The sequence below is a fragment of the Pithys albifrons genome, chromosome 4, assembly GCF_047495875.1.
Source record: "Pithys albifrons albifrons isolate INPA30051 chromosome 4, PitAlb_v1, whole genome shotgun sequence".
NCBI classification, from domain to species: Eukaryota; Metazoa; Chordata; class Aves; order Passeriformes; family Thamnophilidae; genus Pithys; species Pithys albifrons.
In genome coordinates, this window is record NC_092461.1 from 12,055,804 (window position 1) to 12,077,502 (window position 21,699).

The 21,699-nt window shown below is 40.1% G+C and overlaps 1 protein-coding gene across 7 annotated transcripts in view; it reads left to right on the top strand.

Moving 5' to 3' along the window:
- Positions 1-21,699, top strand: part of SLC66A2 (solute carrier family 66 member 2) — an 80,207-nt gene that overhangs the window by 12,372 nt on the left and 46,136 nt on the right. For 6 of the 7 annotated variants that reach the window (XR_011697679.1, XM_071553478.1, XM_071553480.1 and 3 more), the window contains exon 4: positions 3,491-3,544. The exons of the other annotated variant lie outside the window; for it this stretch is intronic. Coding sequence is in view for 5 of the 6 variants with exons in the window: in XM_071553478.1 (XP_071409579.1) it covers positions 3,491-3,544 (54 nt within the window). In the remaining variant the exon portion in view is untranslated. The remainder of the gene's footprint in view (positions 1-3,490; positions 3,545-21,699) is intronic. 7 annotated transcript variants of the gene reach the window in all.

Below are 21,699 nucleotides of genomic sequence, written 5' to 3' on the forward strand. Positions count from 1 at the left end.
TTTAAACAACTCTCCCTGAAAGACATACAGTCTCCTAAAGGACAATCAGTCTTTCCCTTACCAGGTGATAGAAACTCCTTAAGATTGCATTGTGTCATTTGATCCTTTTCCAGAAACTCAGTTTGTCATGTGGAATTTGCTAGAGAGACTGACTTTACCTGCTTGTGGACCTTCATTATTTGTTTTCGTGGAAAGCTTTGCATCCTCCCACAGACTTTGAGAATGTTTTCTTACCTGGGATTGATTTTTATTGAGGACAACTATATGATGGCTCACAATAAAAATACAGATGTATGCAAAGCTCATTTCAAGCTAGACAGAATGATGTGTTTCAAGCACAATATGAGTAGGAGTGAGGTCTGTGTTTCTAGTCCTACCTCTAATCACATCTCTAAAGTTTTATGGTGATTTAGGCAAGCTGATAAATCTGTGTACTTACTTTCTTTCCTCATAGCTTACTGGGGCAGTGAAAAGCTAAGTTTGAAGTGTTTTTGATTAACCTTGCAGAATCCTGAGAGGAAGGTACTCAATTTCTGTATGATAATGTAATTTATTATTTCTCACATGGCTGTTTTTAATTTTAAACTATTTTTTCTTTAATTTCTATCTTGACATTGAATGTTTCTGCAAAATAGTTCAAAGTATTTAGAATATTTCAGTTGGAAGGAGTTCAGTGTTTTCTTGTATTACTTTTAAATGTGACACTTCCTCCAAGTCACATAAGTATATGTTTACCATTGTGTTTTGAATTGTGTGGGAGTAGCCTTTTTTTTTCCTTTTGTTTTTATTATTCTAACAATTAAAGTTCCTAAAGCAATAACTAGTTCAGAAGGAATCTGCTTCCTATCTTGAAGCATTAAGAAGCAGTCTCTTCAGATTCTGGCAAGCTTGTTCTGTATTCTCTAACCTGTTTTCTGGTGTTAGTGCATTAAATACATATCAATATATATCAAAATACATATCAATAGCAATTAATAGACATAAAGCCATTCAGTTAAAATGCTTGTACTTTTCTTTGTAGGGAAATTATTATAGCATGAAAAATGCAGCCTTCCTAGACTCCTTCTAGTAATGTTTTATTATTTTTTGCAGATTGTATATAGAGAACTTAAAAAGATTGTGCAAGTTTTTTTGATTCTCTTCCTTCTCTGTTACTTCTCAGTTATGGGATTTCCCACCCTCTCTTCTAGTATTGCAAAGTAAAAGTAGGTTGAAAGTGGTGGAAGCCTCCCCTCTTGTGCTGCTGCTGCTGCCTTCTCTGATTGTTTTGTTTGGGATACATAAATTTTATCCTTCAATTGCAATACTGATTGAAAACAGAGTAAGTCCTCTTTATATATCCAACTATTTTTTTTAAACTTGACTGTGTAGCCTCTTTTCAGATTGGGAAAAAAACAACACCCAAACCAAGCAAAGTATGAGAACAACAAATATCCCCAACTTGGTTTTAAAACCTCCAGTGATAGGATGATTCTCTCTCCTGTATATGAATGCTTTGAAAGCTACTAGAAGGAGTCTTCAGACAAAATCAGCAGGCATGAACAATACTCATCTTTTATCCTGTAGTTAACATCACTTTAATTGCATTTTAACTACTTTAATGGAGGTCTCCTGGTACCATTGTTGTGGACAATAACTTTACTTACTTGTTCCCAAGTTTTACATTGGTGTCTGTGCCTCTCTGTGCATGCTGCCTTGTTGGTGCAGGACAGAAGGGTTCAGGGCTCAGTGGTGATTTTTTGTAGTTGTTGTTTTTGTTCAGTGTTGTATTTTCGGAGCCTGAAGGTGCAGCCACGCTAAAGAGCTCAATATTGAAGAGCAATGTATACTATGTCTTGTCTTGAGAATCCAGAGGTGGCTGAAGCAGGGTGGTCACAGACAGACAGCTGCAAACATCTAGTCAGTTTTGGGAATGTTGGCAGGCCAGAGCAGTCTCTCTGTGTTCTTAGAGAGACAGACACTATACAAGGAACCTTCTCCTTCTTTCGACAGATAATCCTTCCACCTCTCTCCATTCAACAAAGATTTAATTTCAGTCATGCCCAAGACATTGTGACAGATTTTGAGCACCCTGAATGTAGGAAAACCAGTGAACAGCATTTGTTAAAAACACTCTTGGATGTCTCTCCTTGTTGTAATGCAGCCCAGGCTCTGTAAGCAGAACATGGGCTCCTGTGTTTTTACATGAAGATGATTTCCTCTGATTATTCATCCAGTTTTGTCATCCTTCCAGCTGCTGGTTGTCTTAATCTGCTTTATAACTTGTACCTTATTATAGCACTCTGATCCCTAGAAGAGCTTTGTTTTTGGCACTGGAAAACACTCTTGTGTAATACATGGTTGTCAACTGGCAGAGGAAGGTTAGAGTGGAAAAAGTGTAGCATGCAGCGTTGTTTTGGCTGGAAACCGTGGCAAAATGCCAAGTATAAACCACAGCAGTGCAGTCTCCCTTCTCCCCCCACCAAGGGAAAAGGGAAGAAAACTGGAAACTTAAACTTTAAACAAAATCTGGGATATATATTTACACAAAGAAAGGGAAAATTAAAAGCAAACTATAATATAACACATACACAAACGTAAAAAGAAACAAGAGTAACTCCACACCGAGTTACCCACCCAGTAATACAGACTCCACTGCCCCAGCCACAGAACACCCCAAAAGACACCTCCCAGGAGATACCTGGCAAGAGAGGGTCAAAAATCAACAATAAAAAATGTTTACTTTCCTTAACCAAAACCAGTGGCAGTGAGGTCTGACTGTCCAGAGCTACACACCTGTCCCTCCCAGTCATGAAGGAAGGAGAGAGAGTCACCTCCCTCACTTGTTTTTATACCTGTTTTGACATCAGATCATATGAAGTATCTCTTTGGTTGTTTAAGTCAGGTGATGCTTGTCCCTTCTAATCTGCGTCACCATCTGGGCACACTAAAACTGAGGCCTACTAAAATTAAGGCCTAATTTAGACGTAGATAAAACCAAGGCCAAAACTACCACAAGCATGATTGCAAATGAGATCTGGTCTGTCCTTTCTGGCAATGGGCTTTGTGAAAAGTGTTTTAGGACAGCATTTTCCACTGGAGGCAGGGCAACTGTATTGTCTCCACTGTTCATACATGCATATCTACACACTCAGTGTTGCTGAGGTAACAGCTTGTTTTCTCTGGTCATGAAAAGTAAGAATTTATATAGTCTAAGAATCAAGTTGTCTGTTTCATGGTTCTTTAAGCCTTTATTTTCCCCTCCCAGCTGTTGGGTTGTGCATTGAGACTGTTCTGGGACTTAACTGCTCAGCCCCATCGTGGGGTGGGAGCCTTACAGAGAGCATGGGGACTAAAATTTCTGTCATGTTTTGGTTTGGCTATTATTCTTTAGTAAGTAAAATATACTAACTGACTAAACTGTAACTAAAATAACCACTGTTGCATTTAATCATAAAAGTCTGTTTGTCTTTCCTTTCTTTTTTTTCCTTCTCAACTATTTTTTATGTAGCTGCAGATAGTAAGGATGAAGAAATCAAAGCACCTCCCAAGAGATCCTATCTGGGTATGTACTGTACAAACCCATTCTGCATGAAGTTGTCCTCTTAACTACGTATTTCATGATTTGCTACTTTTTGTGACCACTTTTGGAAATGATTGCATGATCATTTCTATAGAGAATGTTTGCATTACCTTTTCCTGACATACTAAAACCTGGTGTCTGATTTTTAAAAAAAATTTCCCCTGCCTACTTTTAATATTCATAGAGGAAAAGATGCTTTCACCTCTATTTCAGAAACCAGTTCTTTGAAGACAGTTGAATTGATCTCATTTTATGTCTCAATGTTTATTTCCTCACTCCTTTCCCAAGCTGGACAAACAAAATATTACATGATCTGGAGATCCACCTCTTCAGACTCAGTCACCCTCTTTCAGCTCTAACTCTGGAGGAAATTATGAAAAGTACAGAAGTATCTTTCAGGTTGTTCAGAAAGCTAGATAAGAAATTTCACTCCACACTTACAGTCAAGCAAAATGCCTGAATCCTTGTGAAGTTTTTGGCCTGTTCCTGTCTTTCCTTAGAGCAGCTTCAAAATTTTTGCTTGGGAACTAGTAACACTTAAGATGAGAGTTTCGATTTCAGAGTTGGAATCTATGTTGTTTAATTTCCCTGAGGAAGAGGTAATATGTGCAAGGCTGCTTTGAAGTATTTTTCAACTCTTAGTAGTTTGGAAAGACAATTTTAGTCAGGTCATAGCAATTTTGTTGAGCTGTTGAATCAAAGAAGTTATACTGGCTTCAGACACGGAAGTTCCTCAAAGTCAACTTTTAGACTGATTTTAATTGAGTTGATTCAGAATCTCACATTGGTAATATTTGTGTTCTGTTATGATTCTTGAGTTAGTAAGTGTTGAACTGAAAATATACAGGGCAAAGAAGAATATTACTGCAGCAAAGGGAGAGTCTCCATTTCTATGTTTCTCAACACAAAGTTAATTATACTGCAATTAGCTCTGAGAAACACTACCAAAGAGTGATACTAACCTGAGTGCTTTCTTGAAGCCATAAGACCATTCCTGATAAGGTCAAATAGACTGTCTTTTAATGATTTATCTTCTGGATATTCCCTTTGAGGTTTAGGGGCAAAATGCATGCTTTGGGAAATTTATCTTTCCTTTTGGTCTGATACCAGCATTTTGCAAAGCACCTTTTCCTTTTGCATTTTCCAAACATTTTTTTCTGGATTTGGTATCAGCTCTTTGGTTTTCCTGTTTGTCTTGATTTGTAGTTTGTACTCATTGACTGGCTTACAACACTAACCAATGTAATGTAATCTTTAAGTCGTCCTGTCTTCCTTGTGCTTGTGTTCTTGTTGTCTTTCACTAATATTCAACAATGCTTTATTTACTGTGTCAGAGCTAGGAACAGCTGTCTGCTTCACATAGTTAAAATTAAGCAGAAATAAGTAACTTAATAAGACCTTTTACTTATTTCAGGGTTTTTTTCTTGTCTTTTTGGTTAAAGTTATTTATTGGTGGTTTGATAGCTTAAAAAAAAAAGGCAGTTAAATGCCACCCTGACAGCTGATCCTGTCAGATCTCAAGCTAAGCAGGGTCAGCCCTGGTTAGTACTTGGATGGGAGACCTCCTGGGAGTACTGGGTGCTGTAGGTTCTAGTCCTGAGGACTTCCCTATCACTGTCCAAGCTTGCTGGGCCGTGGCAGATGAACCTCAGGACTTAAGTGGTGGGGTCAGTTCTGTGCACGCTGTGCCTCACCTGAAAAATCCACTGCGCAGGCTGGAAGGGCACACCCACATGGGCAGAGCCCTTCCCAAACCTTCCTTGGTGAAGCCCAGCCGTGGTGATGATGATGATGATGATAGCTTAAAAGGATGAGAGTCATACAGTAAAGCACCATACCTCTTAATCCAACTGATTTAAGTGTGAAACATTTGGTTAATAGGTGTTACTTGAAGTTCATGTTGGAATTGCTTAACAAAATGGGATGAATTGAACTATCACTAAGGAAAAATGACAGTCTTACACTACTGCTCTCAGAAGTTTAAAGATTGGGGTGGGCAAGTCTGAAATGTGATAATTCTTACCGATGTAAACAAATTAGAAATGTTTTGAGGTGTTTTGGTATAATGTATATACAAAAGTGTATGCTGGTGATTTGAAGAGTGAGATGCACAGGCGTTACGTTGCAGTGTGTGTCATAGTTTAATTTACAGAGGGCTTAACTGAGCTATGTCCTGCAGTGCTGTGTTTTGCTGCAGCTCTTGAAAATCTCACTTAGAGATTAGGTATGGAAAATATTTGCTGTACTTGCATCTGCTAGTGCATTTTCACTATGTCCTTCAGTGAGTTTTCATTAAATCTTTTGTTCAAGAAAAGCAGACTGTTTTTTTCATTTCCCCTGTTTATTTCAGTAGTGTAAAAAGTATCCTTCAAAACATTTTTAGGCTTCAGAAACGATTATATTACTTCCTTTTTCTGGTTATGCAGTAAATGCTTTGCATATGGTGTTTGTAGTTGAAGATTATCCACGAACAATATTTTTATTACAAAGCTGTAGAATGAGTAATCTGAAAATGTAGTGGTCCAGCAATGAATTTCAGGTGAATTCCTCAGACAAATGCCAAAGCATTTGTTTGATGCTCTCTTTGAATAGGAACTGAACTGCTGTGCTCCCCAGGACTGCTTTTACATTTGTTTATTGTCAGTGATCCAACAAACCACTTAATGCCACTGTTTTTCCACGTTATCTGAAAAAGCCTTTATCTCTGGCACATGACTCTGAAAAGTGACTTTGTGTCAGTCAGAACTGAGGAGGGTTGAGGGTGTGTGGGAAGGTTTCTGCATTGTGAGTGACCCAAGGAAAATGAAATTTGCAGTATGGATGGCCCTGGAGTGTAGGGTTTCCTGACTGCACACAGAAATAAAATTATTCCCCCTTTTTACCTGGACAAAGGAAGGATTAAAAAGAAACTTGTAGCTCTAGTTCTGAAGGAATAATGCTTTATTCCCTATGTTTTCTAATGCAGGTATCTACTTCTACCTAGTGCCTGTTAGCAAGGCAGCTGCAAAGGCTGAGCAGAGCTGCAGTTGAGTGATGTTTGATTGTTTTTTGTTGTTTATTTTTTACTTGAAGAGCTGTCTCAGAACAAATGTGAATAAATGTATTAACCTGTTACAGTAAAATACAAGCTCCAGGGATGTATTTTGTGTCCTGTGAGTGTTGGAGAATGTTGGGGTAACAAAAACAATAAACAAGTAACAAAAGACTAAACATTGCTCTAAAGAGGATGTGTCCTTTGAAGTTGTTCGGAGTGGTCTCATTGGGGTGGCAGATGAGACTCAAAGTGGATGTGACTTGTTTGATTTTTTATTGGGTTTTTTTTCCCAAGTAGGTGGTTAAACATTTTGGAAAACAGTTCCAAAGGGTTCTTCCTTCTCTGAAGATGGTTTTAAAACTTTCCATATTACTGAACCCTCAACCTGGCATTTAACCCAAACAAAAACTCAGCAAGTAACATTAAATTTGAAAACAGTAGTAATAAGCTGACAAAACCTTAAATTCATGAAAGACCTGTTGCAAAATATTTACAACTACTTTTTTTAGGGGCAAAAAAATATAAAGTCCCTGTGCCATTGACTTCACAAACTTAGTGCCTACATTAAATGAGGAGGAAATAGTAATGTGAATTTAGCAGGTAGAGGAATGTCCTACATGGTTTCCACTGGTAGTGTGACTGCCTGGTGAATATCTCATGCTTTCACCTCTCCTTCTGTCCACACTCTTTAGTTAACTCACAGCATCAGTTGGCCTGTGATAAATTAAGTGTTGACATATTGTAGTACAGCACCAACATAGTACATGTGCCATGAAGGGTTTAAACTTTGGTTAGTCAGCTGTCTGGCTCCTTCTGTTCAGAGTGTTTGGTCTGTCACCACCTCTGTCTGTACATAATTGAACGTGGAAGCGATCATGGAAGGGTTTAGATCCCTTCTCCCCAGGATTATATGTATCATTGTTAGACTAATTTCAGAGTGGTTTTGTTAGTATTTTGGGGAGGGTGTTCAAAAGAGAGGCTTATAATGGCATTTCTATGAGAAAACAGGATGCCAAAATGGTATTTTTGTTTGTTTGTTTATTAATGGAGTTCTAAATGTTGAGGAATTTAGGTTTGCTTTGCCTGAGAAAACGGCACCTGGTTGCATCTGCACTTTGGTTGTAGTTCTGTGTAAGGTGGGAACAGTTATTTTCTCTTGTCTTTCTGTGCATCAACTTTTAGACCTTTTCAGGAGACAAAAGAGAATAAGAAATGGGGATTCTAAGGATGAAGGGGCAATTTTCAATTTATTGTAAGCAAATACTTAAGTTGTAAACATTAGCGTAGTTTGGGTTTTTTTAATAGTATGTAACTTTTGGGGTTTTTTTATTTGATGTTGCAAATGAAATAATAAAGTCTGTAAAATAATTAGTCTTTCCAGGTGTGGGTCTCTGCTGGAGGTCAAAGTTACTTACTATTCAGGCATTTCAGAATAACTCAGTCCTCATAGAACACTAATGATTTTTTTAAAAGGAGCTTAGAAATTGGTCACATACCGAATGGATACCTTTATTTTAATAAACTACAGACACACAGAGAGGGAATAGTTTAATTTAAAAAAAATGTTCCTCTGTGGGGAATTTGTTTCCTGAGCCATTGCAAGACCAGTGCTAAAATAATTTTCTTTCGGAAAACATGGGTTTGGATTAGTCTGTTTTCTGGGACCAGTGTTGTGTTTCTCCGTAGATACTCACTCTGTTTCAGGCTTCAAAGTTCCATTTAGTGTAAATCTTTTTTCAGGCCCTCAAGCAAACAGGCCTGAAGTACTGAATGAAAAGTATTGTGGCCTTTTCTGCCCTGTTGAAAATGTTAGAAGTTATTCAGTAGGAGGGCATACCCTTTTGGAGGCTTATCTGGTATTATTCAGAAGTTATAAAAGGGAAGAATAAGTTTAATTAAATTATGCATTCCAGTGAGTCATTTTGCTTTCAGAAAAGACAGCAGGGAAGGGACAAGCTAAGAATGTTTTATGATTGTGGAAGGCTCTGAGCAGCTGTGATCCCTGCCTCTGGCAGTGTGCCCCTTCCTTAAGGTGAGAGACCCAGAACACACACTGCAGTGAGAGGGGGTGGCCTGAGGCCGCTCTGATTCCTGCCTGCCCGTGTGCTTGGTACCCAGTGGGGCACAGAGCTCTGTGTGAAAGCACATCCTGACCACAGCGCTCAGGGAATGGATTTGCTTTTACTCTGGGATTTCCCGATGCTGCAGACAGCTGTGTCACATGGCTCTGGAGGGAGGAGCGAGGAGGGGAGAGGGTTACTTGCAGTAAATCTGTCCACAGACTTGCAGATACCGTGGTGAGGGGTCCAGGTGGGCAGGTCACTTTGGGAATGCGTGGCATGTAGCAGATTGATACCTGAGAGGTAAGTGGTGACTTGCCTGAGAATAAAGGTGGTCACTTTCAGAAAATCTAAAAGTGTTTTCTTTTCATGGGAGACATGGCAGTAGAAGTGGAACACTGACACTGATGTTGGAGAACATAGATTTTCAGCTTCCACAGACAATTACCTGCATGAGTGATACATAAAGTATGAGGCAATAGCTTCCAAATCTTGAACTGCTTTCAGATGCATTTTGCTATTCAAGAACTGCAGACATAACGTCAGTAGTTGTAGTAAAGCCACAGAGAATAACACACCTGTCCCCGTGTTGTGGGATTACCCCAGCAGGCAGTTTAGCAAAACAGAGCCACTCCTCACTCTCCTGCAGTGGGATGGAGGGAAGAATCAGAAGGGTAAAAGTCAGAAAACTCCCAGGTTGAGATAAATACACTGCGGATTTAATTCACTACTTCTCATTGGCAGACAAATATTCAGACATTTCCAGGAACATAGGGCTTCATCCTGGGAAGACAAACTCTGTGATTCCAGACATGCCCCCTTCCTCCTCTGAGCACGCTGCTTACACTTCCTGTGATCACTTGATGAATGTGTGAGCCAGCACAGGCAAGATCTACTGTGTTTTGATCTACTCCAGAGCAGGGCAGGAATGTCAGGCATGTATGATAGGGTGCCTTTCTATCACAGGCCTATGTTATCTAAACACAGATGTTTGAGTTTCCTCTTGGAGAAGGGTAAAGTGATGAAATGGGAGTTTATATCCAAAAAGAAGGCAGTGTTTTTTTCAGAGTCCAAGAAATGCCAAGGACCTGGGTCTTAATTCTGCTTTCTGGTTTACTAATATGTGAGGTCTGCGGAATGCCTGTTACTTCATGCTAGCACATGGGTCTTTCTTTTCAAGTTGCAGTCTTATGTTCTTAGTCAGCATGCTGCATGCTGAATTTTTACTGGATCTGACTTACCTGAAAGTGGAATGGCCTGTATCTGCCAGGTCAATGGCTTTTTTGACTGCTGACCTGGTGTTTTCTTTGTGTAGGAAGTGTAACTCAGAGAGAGGGATCTTGTGTTGCTTGTAACACTTCATCCTTTCTCCAGGCTTTTGGTTAGCACAGTGATGGTTGAGCAGGTTCCTGCTGATTTCAGGCTTTGGATTGGAGCTTATATATTTTACTTTCATCTAGGATGAAACTAGAATTGGTAGGCAGGTAGGTTGTCTGTCCTTTAAAAGACAATTTGGGGAAAAGGTGTTTTCAGCTATGCAAACTCTTGTGCAGGTCTGAAATAGAAGCAGTGCACTTCAACCTCTGCTCAGTTTGGAAGCTGTTTTTCTCCATATGTAACTTGTTTATCAGACCAGTTAAGTGAGAAGAATAGTTGTCACCTGTCAGGTCGTTGTCCCCTGTGGGACAGAGAATGGAATGAACAACCACTGTGGAATGTGGATGGGTGAGGTGCATTTCAGGTTATATTTTTAGCAGGCAATGAAACCGGCAGATTTGGATTTTCTATAATTTTTGATAACCACTGAATGAATTTTAGTTTCCAGACTTGTTTGGCAACTTGCCAAAAAAAATTCTTCTTTGAAACTTCACTTAGAGATCAGAGGTAGCATCTTTAACAACAAAAATCTTTTCTGGCCAGTAATGTTTCTCTCCTTAGAATTTGTCTGTGGGAGTTGGTGACTAGCGATTGTTTCATATTAGCCACGTAGTTTTTACCAGCCCAGTTGAGAAACTAAATGAAATATTTTCCGTTCAGTGAGAAGTGCAGGGAACATCCCTGTGCCTTGAGGGCTGTATTGTAGAAGGTATTCTTTCAAAAGACTTGAGGAAATGGAGCTACCACTCACAATTTGTTTTTAAACTGAAACGTCCAAAACTTTAAGGATTTTAGGGGTTATTCTGATCTCATGTGTAATGTTTTGCTTATACCTTATTGTAGTGCACACAGTAGTAACTTGTAGTCAAACTGGTTCATCACAGTCTAAAAATTTACCCATTCTTAATCTGTAAGGTTCAAATACCACTTGGTAAAGTGAAATGGCCTGTTTTTAAATTTTAACAGGTTACCTTTGAACTGACTGTACTAGATGTCATGCAGAAGGCTCTTCCAGTCGAAAGTACTGTGGGACTGTCATAACTTCCTTTGTGAGCTGTATTAGCTTTCTGATGTTTTGTATCACATGTTAGTTCATTTGGCTCTGGTCATTGGTGGTAATCAAATGATACACATCTTCTCTATCCCTAAAATAGGGAGCTGAGAAGAGGGTGTTAATGTGTTTACTTCTGAGCAGGGGAATTGGAGGATGGTGTTCTGTTTTGCTGCATTTTAAAATTAATATTTATTTTCAGCTTACAGGCAGTAGGGAAAACAGCCAACCACAGACTTGTAAAATCTCTTCAGAGTCAGAATGGCTTCAGTGAGACGTGTTTTGGTGGTAGAGCAGTACATTTGGACCTGAGCCTTTTGACCCCCTCTCTTACACCAACCTCACTACTACTTTTGAATGTCTTTGATGTGAAAATGGAAGCAGGCTGTTCTACTTATTTACTTCTAATGCAGTTTATAGTGCTTGTGTTTATAGTTTAAGACAACCTGCCAGGTTCAATGTAGCATGTGAAGGGCCCGTGCCTGTACCAAAAGCCTGCCTGCTACAAGGAGAAAGGGAGTGGACAGGCAGGGCACAGATTCTATGGAGCAAGGGAGGCTCTTGGAGTGGTGGGGCCTTTCCTTAGCCATGCAGCATAAAGAGCACACTGCAGTGGCTAGGAGAGCTAGAAAGGAGTGCAGCTGTTGTTCTCCCAGCCTGTCTTTAAAAAAAATAAAGAAAAAAATCGTTACCTTCTATGAGCTGGGAGTGAGCAGTAAAACCTCAGGGTATCAGAGGAGGGTCAGTGCTGTGTTTCTGGAGTGTGCTGCCTGGGGCTCTTACTCACTCTCGCTGTTGTTGCCTCTGCCCTGCCCTCCAGCATCTCTTTGAGTCTTCTCATCCGGTTGTATTCTTGTGGGAAGGAGCCTGAAACAGGGTCTGTTGGAAGAGTTGTGTGGCAGCAGAAATGTCACTTCTGACACAAGTACCACTCGCAGGTGGTGGTGTGGTGGGGAGAATTTATCTCTTTATTTATTCTATTTACTGTGAATAAAATGTGAATTTTGCTTGTGTTGCGTGCAAGAAGAGGTCCTGGCAAAATCTAGCCACATGAGGGTGCTCTAGGGTTTCCAAAACGTTCCTGCTGAGCCACTCGGCTAGAACGTGGAAGAGTCCGATCCTGCTTTCAGGGCTCTGGTGGTAACTGTAGAAATAGTTTATAAACAGAGATTTTGAAAAAATTGCCCTTTGTGGTGGGAGCCAGAATAATTAGGTGCCTTAATAGCATGAGCAATTAAACATCTAGATGTTCAAATAGAGCTGGTTTGCCTGCTGGTCCTGTGGATCAGGGAACACATACAACAAAGATGCTGCTTCAGTTTGGTAAGTGTGAGAACCTTTTGCAGTTGCCTACTTGCTGAGCTTGTCACATGCCATTGTGTACTTGGTCACATCTAGATCTGAATGGTGAGATCTATTCATTAAACAAGAGTGTGGAATAATGCTTTCTGAGCTCTGTCAGGCCTGGTGTTCTGATCACTTCCTTGTGGAGCCTGTTCCAGTACCCAGCCACCCTCCAGGTGAAAAACCTATTCCTAATATCCAGTCTAAACTTCCCCTTTGGTCCTGTCACTGGTCACTAGAGAGAAGAGATCAGGGCCTGTTACTTCACTTCCCTCATGAGGAAGTTGTTTATTGCACACTCTCCCTAATTTGGTATTCATGAACTCACCGTCATCCAGATTGTTAATAAAATATATTGAAGAGTGTTGACCCTAGTATTGATCACTGCGGGCTGCCTTGTAACTGGTCATAAATTGTGTGATTTTCCTTTGAGAGGAAAAATTCTTTGAGCCTTATGATCCAGCCAATTTTCTGCCTTTTTTGTTGTCCAATCAATATTTTAATAAAGATGCTGTAGGAGACTGTCAGCATCCTTGTTAGAGACACTGTAAACAACACCCACTGCCCTCCTCTTGCCCTTAAAGCCAGTCATCTCAGAAGTCAGTCAGGTTGTTCAGGTGCAGTTTGCCCTTGGTAAAGCCACCAGGCTGTCCAAGTCACCTTCTTGTCCTTCATGTGCTCTGAAATTACTTCCATGAGGACTTCTTCCATATCCATCCCATGGATGAGGTTAGCCTGACTGGCCTGTAGTTCCCTTGATCTCCTCCTTGAAGATAGGTGTGTGTGTGTGGGAGGGTTTAACCTTTTCTTCCCCCTGTCCCCAGTCATAGAAAATGTCTCCCAATACCATCCAATACCATGATCTATCAGAGATCATAGACTAGCCTTGCAGAGACATCGGCCTGCACCCTCTACACCCCCATATGCATCCCATCTGTGTCACGTGGCTTGCATAAATTTAGGTACTCCAAACTCTTGCTTTCTGGTTCTGTGGGTACTGCCTCACTCCTTCAGATTTCCTAGCAGGGCTGAAGAGCTGTAGAGGGCAGACCTCCCTCACCGGTAAAAGCCTATTAAAGCATTATTAATGCAAGAAGGCAAGAAGTAAGTTTAGAGTCATGGTGACAATTAGTTACCAACATTTCACTGTGATAGCCTGCTTTGCTACTGGTCTGATCCCTCCCAATTTCTGTAAGCAAAAAAGTGAGGAGAGAAACGATTTTCTAGATGACTGCCAAGTTGCCAGTTCAGTGCACAAGGTAAAGAATTATATAAAGGGTAACTCAACTCCCCACAGACTTCAGAATAAATTTTCAAGTTGAGGGGCTGTTAGTACAGCTGTTAGTACAGATGCATTGATAGTTCACTTTTTTATTTTCTTAAGTGGTTTGTAACTCTTGATGACGTTGTGTGTGCTTAATGAAGCACTGTTGCCCAGTGCTGCCTGCTCAGACATAATGGATTGTCTAGACAGCTTGCTAGGGAAAACATTTCTGGTTGCAGCACATTTTTAGAATATTATTACAGATTCTGGTACATCCACATTTTGTAGATTTCATGTATTTTTAAAGAACCTTATCTTCGGATTTATGTAAGTGGTGTAGAACCAACAGTTCAACATATGAACACATCTGTCAACATCAAACTCCTGTACAGGAGATAAGGGCATAGCTTGCACTCAGCTTCTGCTGCTGACTGAAACATGAACTCCATATGAAAGACAGACACATCACTCTGGAAAGCTGCTCAGTTGATATGTTGTGGCCTTGAGGGCATTGCTTGCTCAGGACTTCTGCTTCTGTTTACAGTTTGTCTTAGTCTGTTGGAAATGAGCCTGTGGAGATAACCATGCCCACTGCAGTATGTGGAGTGGGAGGAGTGGACAATGAGGTGACCCAAGTGCTGAGCTGGGTGACAGTGCTCACTTGGTCCCAGTTAAAATTGGGCTACAAGGGGCTGGTGTGACAGTAGGATGTCTAAGCTGACATAATATACTCCACGAACTGTATGTGAAGGTAATGCTCAAGGTACAACCTGATTATTGTACACAGCCTGATGTATTTTTTCACTACAATTTATGTCCTTTATGTTTTATTAGCTTTCTTTAATGATTTAAAGTTCACTGCGAATATGAAGCTACTAGGATCTGCTAAGCTAGAAGTAGGGAATATATATAATAAATCACTGTTTCTGGAGCTCTTATAAGTAATGCCGTGTTAACAAGACAATTTCCTTCTGCTGGGTATTGAAAGGCACTTACCACTGAAACATCAGGGCCTTGCCATTTTCATTGCTGCATCAAGAGAAAACATAATAAGCCTTTTTCTGTTTAGACACAAATGTCACACTTTTGACATGAAATGGGGTACACTGAGTGTCCTGCACTGAAAACAATTGGGGATAGCTTTATTTTACTGCAAGATTTCCATTTTCCCCCCATTCCACACTTACACTTTGCGAGCAGCGATGCACCAAAGACTATTACTAAAGGGTTTTCAAAGCCTGGGAGGATGTTTCAGGTGAGAGACAGATCTTAGCCAGTTCCCCTTGGCTCTTTGCTTTTGAGAGATGATACAGGAAATTCAATTTTGGTCCCAACTCTGAAGCAGTAAAATTAACCAGTGGGAACCGTAGGTGCTCTGTATTTCTATCCCTTGGGAATGCAAAGCAAAGATGTATTGAGGCAAGGAATTTAGATCCTTCTGCTTTATGTTCTCCATCCCCTGTTGCCACCACAGAAAGGATGCATGCAGTCAGCTCTGCTTAGCCCTCACTGCCTCTGCCCCTCAATGGTTTTAGCCCTGTGAAGACCAGAGCTGAACAGTCCAGACCTACAGGTTGTAAGCCAGTGTTGTGGCACTCACTGGGGATACAAAAGACTGAGGTGGAGGCTCCTCCTTGCGCAGATAACCCACAGAGTGTTGGTGTGAGCAAAGTGGCTCTCGTGGTCCCCCAGTAAGCCAGGCTTCAGGCAGCACAGAGAGCCCTCAGTGGGAGCCTGGAGTTGGCATCCTTGCCCTTAGGCTGTTCAGGTACTGCTGGTCCCCCATATGTCAGTGTGTATATTGGGCAGTGATTTTCTCCTGATTTGAATTGGAGAAACATCTGGAATCTCAGTATTTCTCATAAAAGAAGGCGGCATCCTGTCTGGTTCTGCCCTTGACTCCCCAAGTGGCCTTCAGCAGAAGCTGCAGGCAAGTCAGTCTCTCTCCATGAATTGCCAAGAGCCTGAATCCGTAGCTCAGGCTGGTGGGTTGGACTCCATATATCAAGTCTGATGAGATAAACACTGCATTCTGTGGTGCTGAGATCAGCAGTGCATCAGGGAAAACTGCCTGCTGCCATATTTTTCTTACTGATTTTCTTTGGCAACAGTAAGTTCACAGTTGCATTTATTTATGTTTATTTTTTGGTATCGTTCTTTATGAACCTGCGGTCACAAGGCATGGTGAAGAGCAAAACCCAAACACCCGTCTTGTATGGACGCCAAGTTGTCACTTCTGATGTTTGGTCAGTTAACAGGTGCCCAAAGAGTGATGGAAAAATGCTGAGGAGAAAAAATTTGTTTATGAATTATGTGTCCATTCTGTTTCTGTGTGGTGGGGAGATGGGCATTTTTATGGACAATGGCACAGACCTTGGCATGAAGTGTGGAGTCTGTTTGGTGGGATGCTGCAGCAGTGCAGACCTGGTGTACTCACAGTCGTTAATCACTGTACTGTTGACTGCTCTGCCTTCACTGATACATGACAGTCAGCTTTCAAAGCCAGGCAGTCCATCATCATCTTCCCTGCCCTCCAGCTTGAGACTTTTTACTCTTGTATGCACTCAGGAGGGGTGATTGCATGAGATACTGGGAGAAATTGTTTAGTCATTCCATGGTGTGACAGCGCAGAGTGTCCGTAAGCAGCACTGGCTTCCACATCCACATTGTGACCTGGACTGCTGGAGGGTTGTACAGGATGTTGTGTCAAGGAAGGGACAGAATTTAGCTGGAAGGATTTTTCTGTGAGTCGTGTCAGTTCCTGAATTCACTTTAGAGTCTTGTCTCACAAACACGTGTTCCTGCATTAAGGCCCAAACCCTCTCCCTTTGACTTCAGCTCTACTTCATTGAAGCTGTGATGAGGAAATCTTACATTTTAAAAGTTATTTTAGTCTTTCTTTGTAAAAAGAAAGGTTAGTGTTTGAGCTGTCTTTGCAAATCATGATTTAAACTGCCAAAGAAGAAATATGGGAATAAAATAAATTATTTTGAGTCTTTACTAAAGAAATCTTGGTTCATGTGGTGATTATGTGTAAATGTAATACCTACTTATTTTAGTAATGATCCATTCAAATCACATTTTTTGTCATGTTAAAAGTGTGTTAAATGGTCACATATTGCATTACTTTGACTTGTAACTTAGAGCAAGCCATTTGGGTTGAAAATTGATTTAAAACAGAAATGTGAAATAATTTAAATTTAAAAAATGTAAATGAACTGCAGTGTTTGTTCTGAACATTCATTTTATTGAAATGCTTTTTAAAAAAAACAACAGATGAAGTGGATATTTTTAGGTAGGTTTTCAGTAAAATTAATTTACTCTCTTTTGTCTTCCTTTTAAACTCTCAGTCACTATTCAAAGACACAGAACAAAGCAAGTGTTACTCAGTTTCCAGTCAGTTTCATCTTGTTAGAATAAATGAGATATTTTTATTAGACTACACTGAAAAAGTAAAAAATTGATGTTGCAGAAGCAAAGCTTTCAAAGCTCTGGTTCCCGTCCATCAGTGAGTAATTCTTTAGATGTAGTATTTGACTTGTTAAAGCTGTGCAGGAGTGATTTAAATGATATTAATAGGTTGGCAAACATAGGCCTCATTAGAAGTGTGCATAATCACATTTCAGAATTATATTTTGTTTTATGCTTCAGAGCAAATGATTTTAGCTTCAAAATGTTACTTTGTCATGGAACTAAGCATGGTGTGCAGTCTCTGTAGGAGAAGGTGGCATAATACTGAGCAAGGCAGGGGAAGAAAGGATTAACTTGGCTCCTCATGAGAAGGTGCTACATTGTATCCTCTGGAATCAACAGCAGAAAAGGGGTTACTTTTCGGTGAAATTTATGGTGAGGGTCAGAGTGTACACAGTCTCCCTCAAACACTTAGGTTACTAGTTATCAGCATGTTTCCCCTCTTGTGGAGGGAACGGCTGTACCACCATTATTCCTGAAGTATGAAGGTCCCCTTTCAAATGCATTTTTATGTGCCCTACTTTCTCTTTGCTCTGCTCCATGATCAGTATGCATTACATCTACTGCACCGGGATCCTATGTCCCCTCCCATGGGTAGGGAAAAAAATCCAAATCCCAGAATTCTGGTCTGACAGATTTATTTTTACTTGCATTGTACATTTAAAAAAAAAGGTCTTGTTCATCCTGTCCAATTCCAGGGAGACATAGAAACCAGTGAAAGGAGACAGATCATGGAAACTTCAGGGAAGCATTTTTGATATTTAGTAGCTGCTTAAAGCTGCCTTTTTTACTATTACCTATTGCAACTCAAAAGTCTGAAGAGAATTTGGGAGATGCAACATTTTAAATATTCAGAATATCTCCGTTTCTTCAGATAAGGTATAGAAGTGTCAGGATTTTTTTCCCATCAAAATAAGGACGAGTGCTGCTGTTTCTAAAATACATAGACTGCTTTGGTTTTATTCACACTTCAGTAGCCTTTGCAAGGTTTCTGCGTTTTGTGTGTGTGCATGTGCATGTAGTTAATCTTTAAAACTTGGCATTTATCGTTATATTCCTGATAATAAAGATTATGCCATCCCCTCCTTACTTAAAGTGACTTTTTAGTAGGTTGCTTTCTAAATGTCACAAACTGTGCAGTTGTTGCTAGGTAAAATTTTTTCCCCTCCTTGTCTCCAGTTTGTATGGCCTTGAAAAGAAACAGTTGCTGGTCTTGAAATTCTGTGCTTCCCATCACCCTCATTTTTTGTCCAGTTTTACAAACCACAAACAACTTGCCATGACTCTCTGCTTATGTTAAGATTTTCCACTGCTACCCTTTCTTGTCTTTGCATCCCTTGGCATGTAAAAATCAGGAGCAGTTATTTTAAGAAAATGTCTTTTGCCTTAGAATTTTTACTCTGTCTTCAGGGACGCTATTTACTCCCTAATGCCTTTCTTCACCCCCTGTTGAGAGTAGGTTGTAGTGGAACAAGTAGCTGTGCACTTAGGGAATAGAGCAAACTTAATATTGAAATGGCTTAAAATAGTCTTATCCACAAGTTCCTCATTAAATTTCTGTGTACAGTAGATGTCAAAGAACTGCTTACTCTTTGAAGAAATTCACTGTTTCTTCACAGCAGAACTCAGAAATTTAATGAGGAATTTGTGGATAGGACTGTCATTTTGCAGCTCATTGTTTATGATTCCCTGTAATGTCCTTATTCTCGGCATCCCCTGCACTCCTGGGTGCACAGTGTGTAAGGGACACAGCAATGGAGTGCAAATCCCTGTAGCACTTGGCCAGGAATAAAAGGATGATGCTCCATGGTGGCAAAGTCATCTCACTGGTCAACACTGCCAGTGTGCTGTCTTCTGCCTGCTTTGGTGTGGAGGTTTTTTATTGTCCTTTTTAAAAGTAAAAGTATTTTATAAAAGGGCATAACAGCCAAAGTGTTTTGGCTCCAGCAATGGCTGGGTGCCAGGATGCTGAGCAGCAGTGCCAAGGATATTCTTGATCCTCTTTTCGTTTTTTCCCCCCACTCATTCTTGCCCCCTCAGTTGTACTGACAGAATAGTTTGTGGGATTATGTTTTGAACTAAATAAGTGAACAGATCTGGCTTAAAATGCAGGCTTGTTCTTTTTTTTGTGTGTGTGAAATCTTAATAAGAGAAAAGCCCACATTTCCTGGCTTCACTGAGGAGCTAAACATTTGTCTTGTTACAGCTTGATGGGGATGAGAAGGGCTTAAACTTCTGCTGGGAAATACGAACAATTTGTGACCACCAAACTCTTCATGATAGAGCCACTTACTTTAATCTTTTACCTTTCTTTCAGGATATTCAAAATCTGTTAATGGTGGAATATTAAACTGCAGGCACAACATGTTCAGAAACTGTGGTATTCAGAAGTGGCATCTTGAGTAGCAACCACTGCTCTTGTCAAAACAGGGATTTATCTGTGGTCAAACCAAACAGCTGGGAAGTTGAAGGGGAAATTCTCTTTCAGGGTAGCTCTGTCTGGCTCGGCTCCTCCAGTGACAAGTGCTGTAATCAGCAAGGCAGTATGCAGGCACTCAAATGAAACTCTGTGCTTATTTCCCTTCCTATAAATTCTTTCTGCTGACACAGTGAAGTGGTTTGTGTGGAAATTCCTGCTGTTTAGAGTCAGTATTCAGTACCATATATGTGCAGACATGCTGTTGTAAAATAGAGTGAGTTTTGGTTTAAAGGTCATGAGGGAACGCTGCAGGTATGGGTGAAAAACTAGTACAAGAAGTCCTTTTATTCCCTTTTTCCTAAAAAGTTACATGGAGTTCAAAATCATTGCCAGCTTTATCTCCCTACATTTTTAAAAAACCCAGTAGATGAATTTCCATAGTCAACCTTACAAATTTCAGTATACTTATGGTATGTTTTTGGTAGCAAATGAGAAGTAAGTTGAGATTTTTCTGCTACTGCTGTCTTGAAATTTGTGAATTGATTGTTGGGGTTAAGGGTCATCACTGGTGAATTGTCGTGTCTTCACAAACATATGCACATAAATGATTTCAGTAAATTTGTTTGGTCAAAATTGGTCAGAATTTATGCTGAGAGAAGATGCTTCCAGGCCTGAGTGGGCAACAGCCTCATGACCAGGTACTGCTGTAGGACATGGAAAAAGGTAGTGGAAGGTCTTTAATTCAAATCAGAGATGTTAAAATTTTGAACCTCTTTTCCAGATCTCATCTGTATGTTTACCTCTCTTCATCCTCCCCCAGATTTCCCAAAGTCTTCCTTTTTATTCCAGCATAGAACAAAAATCCAGAAATAAAAAATGTTTTAAAAACGGGTTTCTTTTTCACCAGCCCACCATATTATTATTAACTACAGTAGATATATGAAAGGAAACCCTATGATATGGAGTAGATTGTGCTGTCATTTTGAGATATTAGCATCTTTGTAATGCAATTCAGATAATTAAAGAAAACATGTATGACAGTTTTGTGTGTAGCAGGGGCTGGGCAGAGGAGAGAGGCGAGGCAAAAAAAAGAGCCTAAAGCTTCCTACAATCTCCTATGTGCTTGTAATGATTTTGAAATATTGAAGTATTGATACTAAAATGGGTTATTCTGAGGTTAACTGAAGCAGTTGCCAAGGGATGTTTATCAGGTCACATCACAGTATTTTAGCAAAGGAATCAGCTGCACAGGGCATTATTCTGTTTGGATGTTAATTAGTAAGGCCAGTTTGGGGGCTAGTATTTGTCTTGGTTGGTATTGGGTTACCTAAGAAACTAAACTTTCCCCCAAGAGTCCTAACTGAGGAGACAGGTTTATATGTTTAGGAAGAGTGTTTAGCTTTTGTTGTATACATACTTACATATGCACATACATGTGTCTGACTTCAGAATCTGAAATAAAATAAGATCACATAAAATAGGGTCTCAGGCAAGTCAAACTCAGACAAGGCTGAAAAAGAGAGGGATCATTTATCTTTAGGCAAGTTACTGGATACTCAGCATTTTCCCCAGAGATCTGCAGTTCAGAAGGTGAAGGAATTTTACCCGGCAGTTACTTCCAGAGTTCCTGAGAGTAACTTGCTGTGTTGTACATGCAACCTGGAATTGTAATCCAATTGCATGGTGATATCTGAGGCAATGTGCATCTGGCCCCATGCACAGCTTGGCTTTGTAATACTTAAGAGAACTTTTATTTCATCTCTTTAATTACAGTCTTTGAATGAGAAGGGGTATGGTAAGTGCATATTGTTTCTAATATTATAATAATCTTGATATCTTCTGAGACTTACACTGCAAAGAATCAGTTTCAGTACTATTCAAAATAAGTTAAACTGTTTTCACTGAGAGTTTGTAACTCCCAACTACAAGAATTTTAGAGTAAAGGCTGCCTGCTCTGCAGTGCTTAGCTTACTCCATTTTAGTCTTTTTGGAGGCCTTTGTGTACTGCCTGGTAGTGCTGTGGGTGATAGCTCAGATAAACCATGCTGAGGATAGTGTAAAATATTGCTAAAATTATTGTAAAAATAGTAACTTGGTACTACACGTTCTTCTTGCAA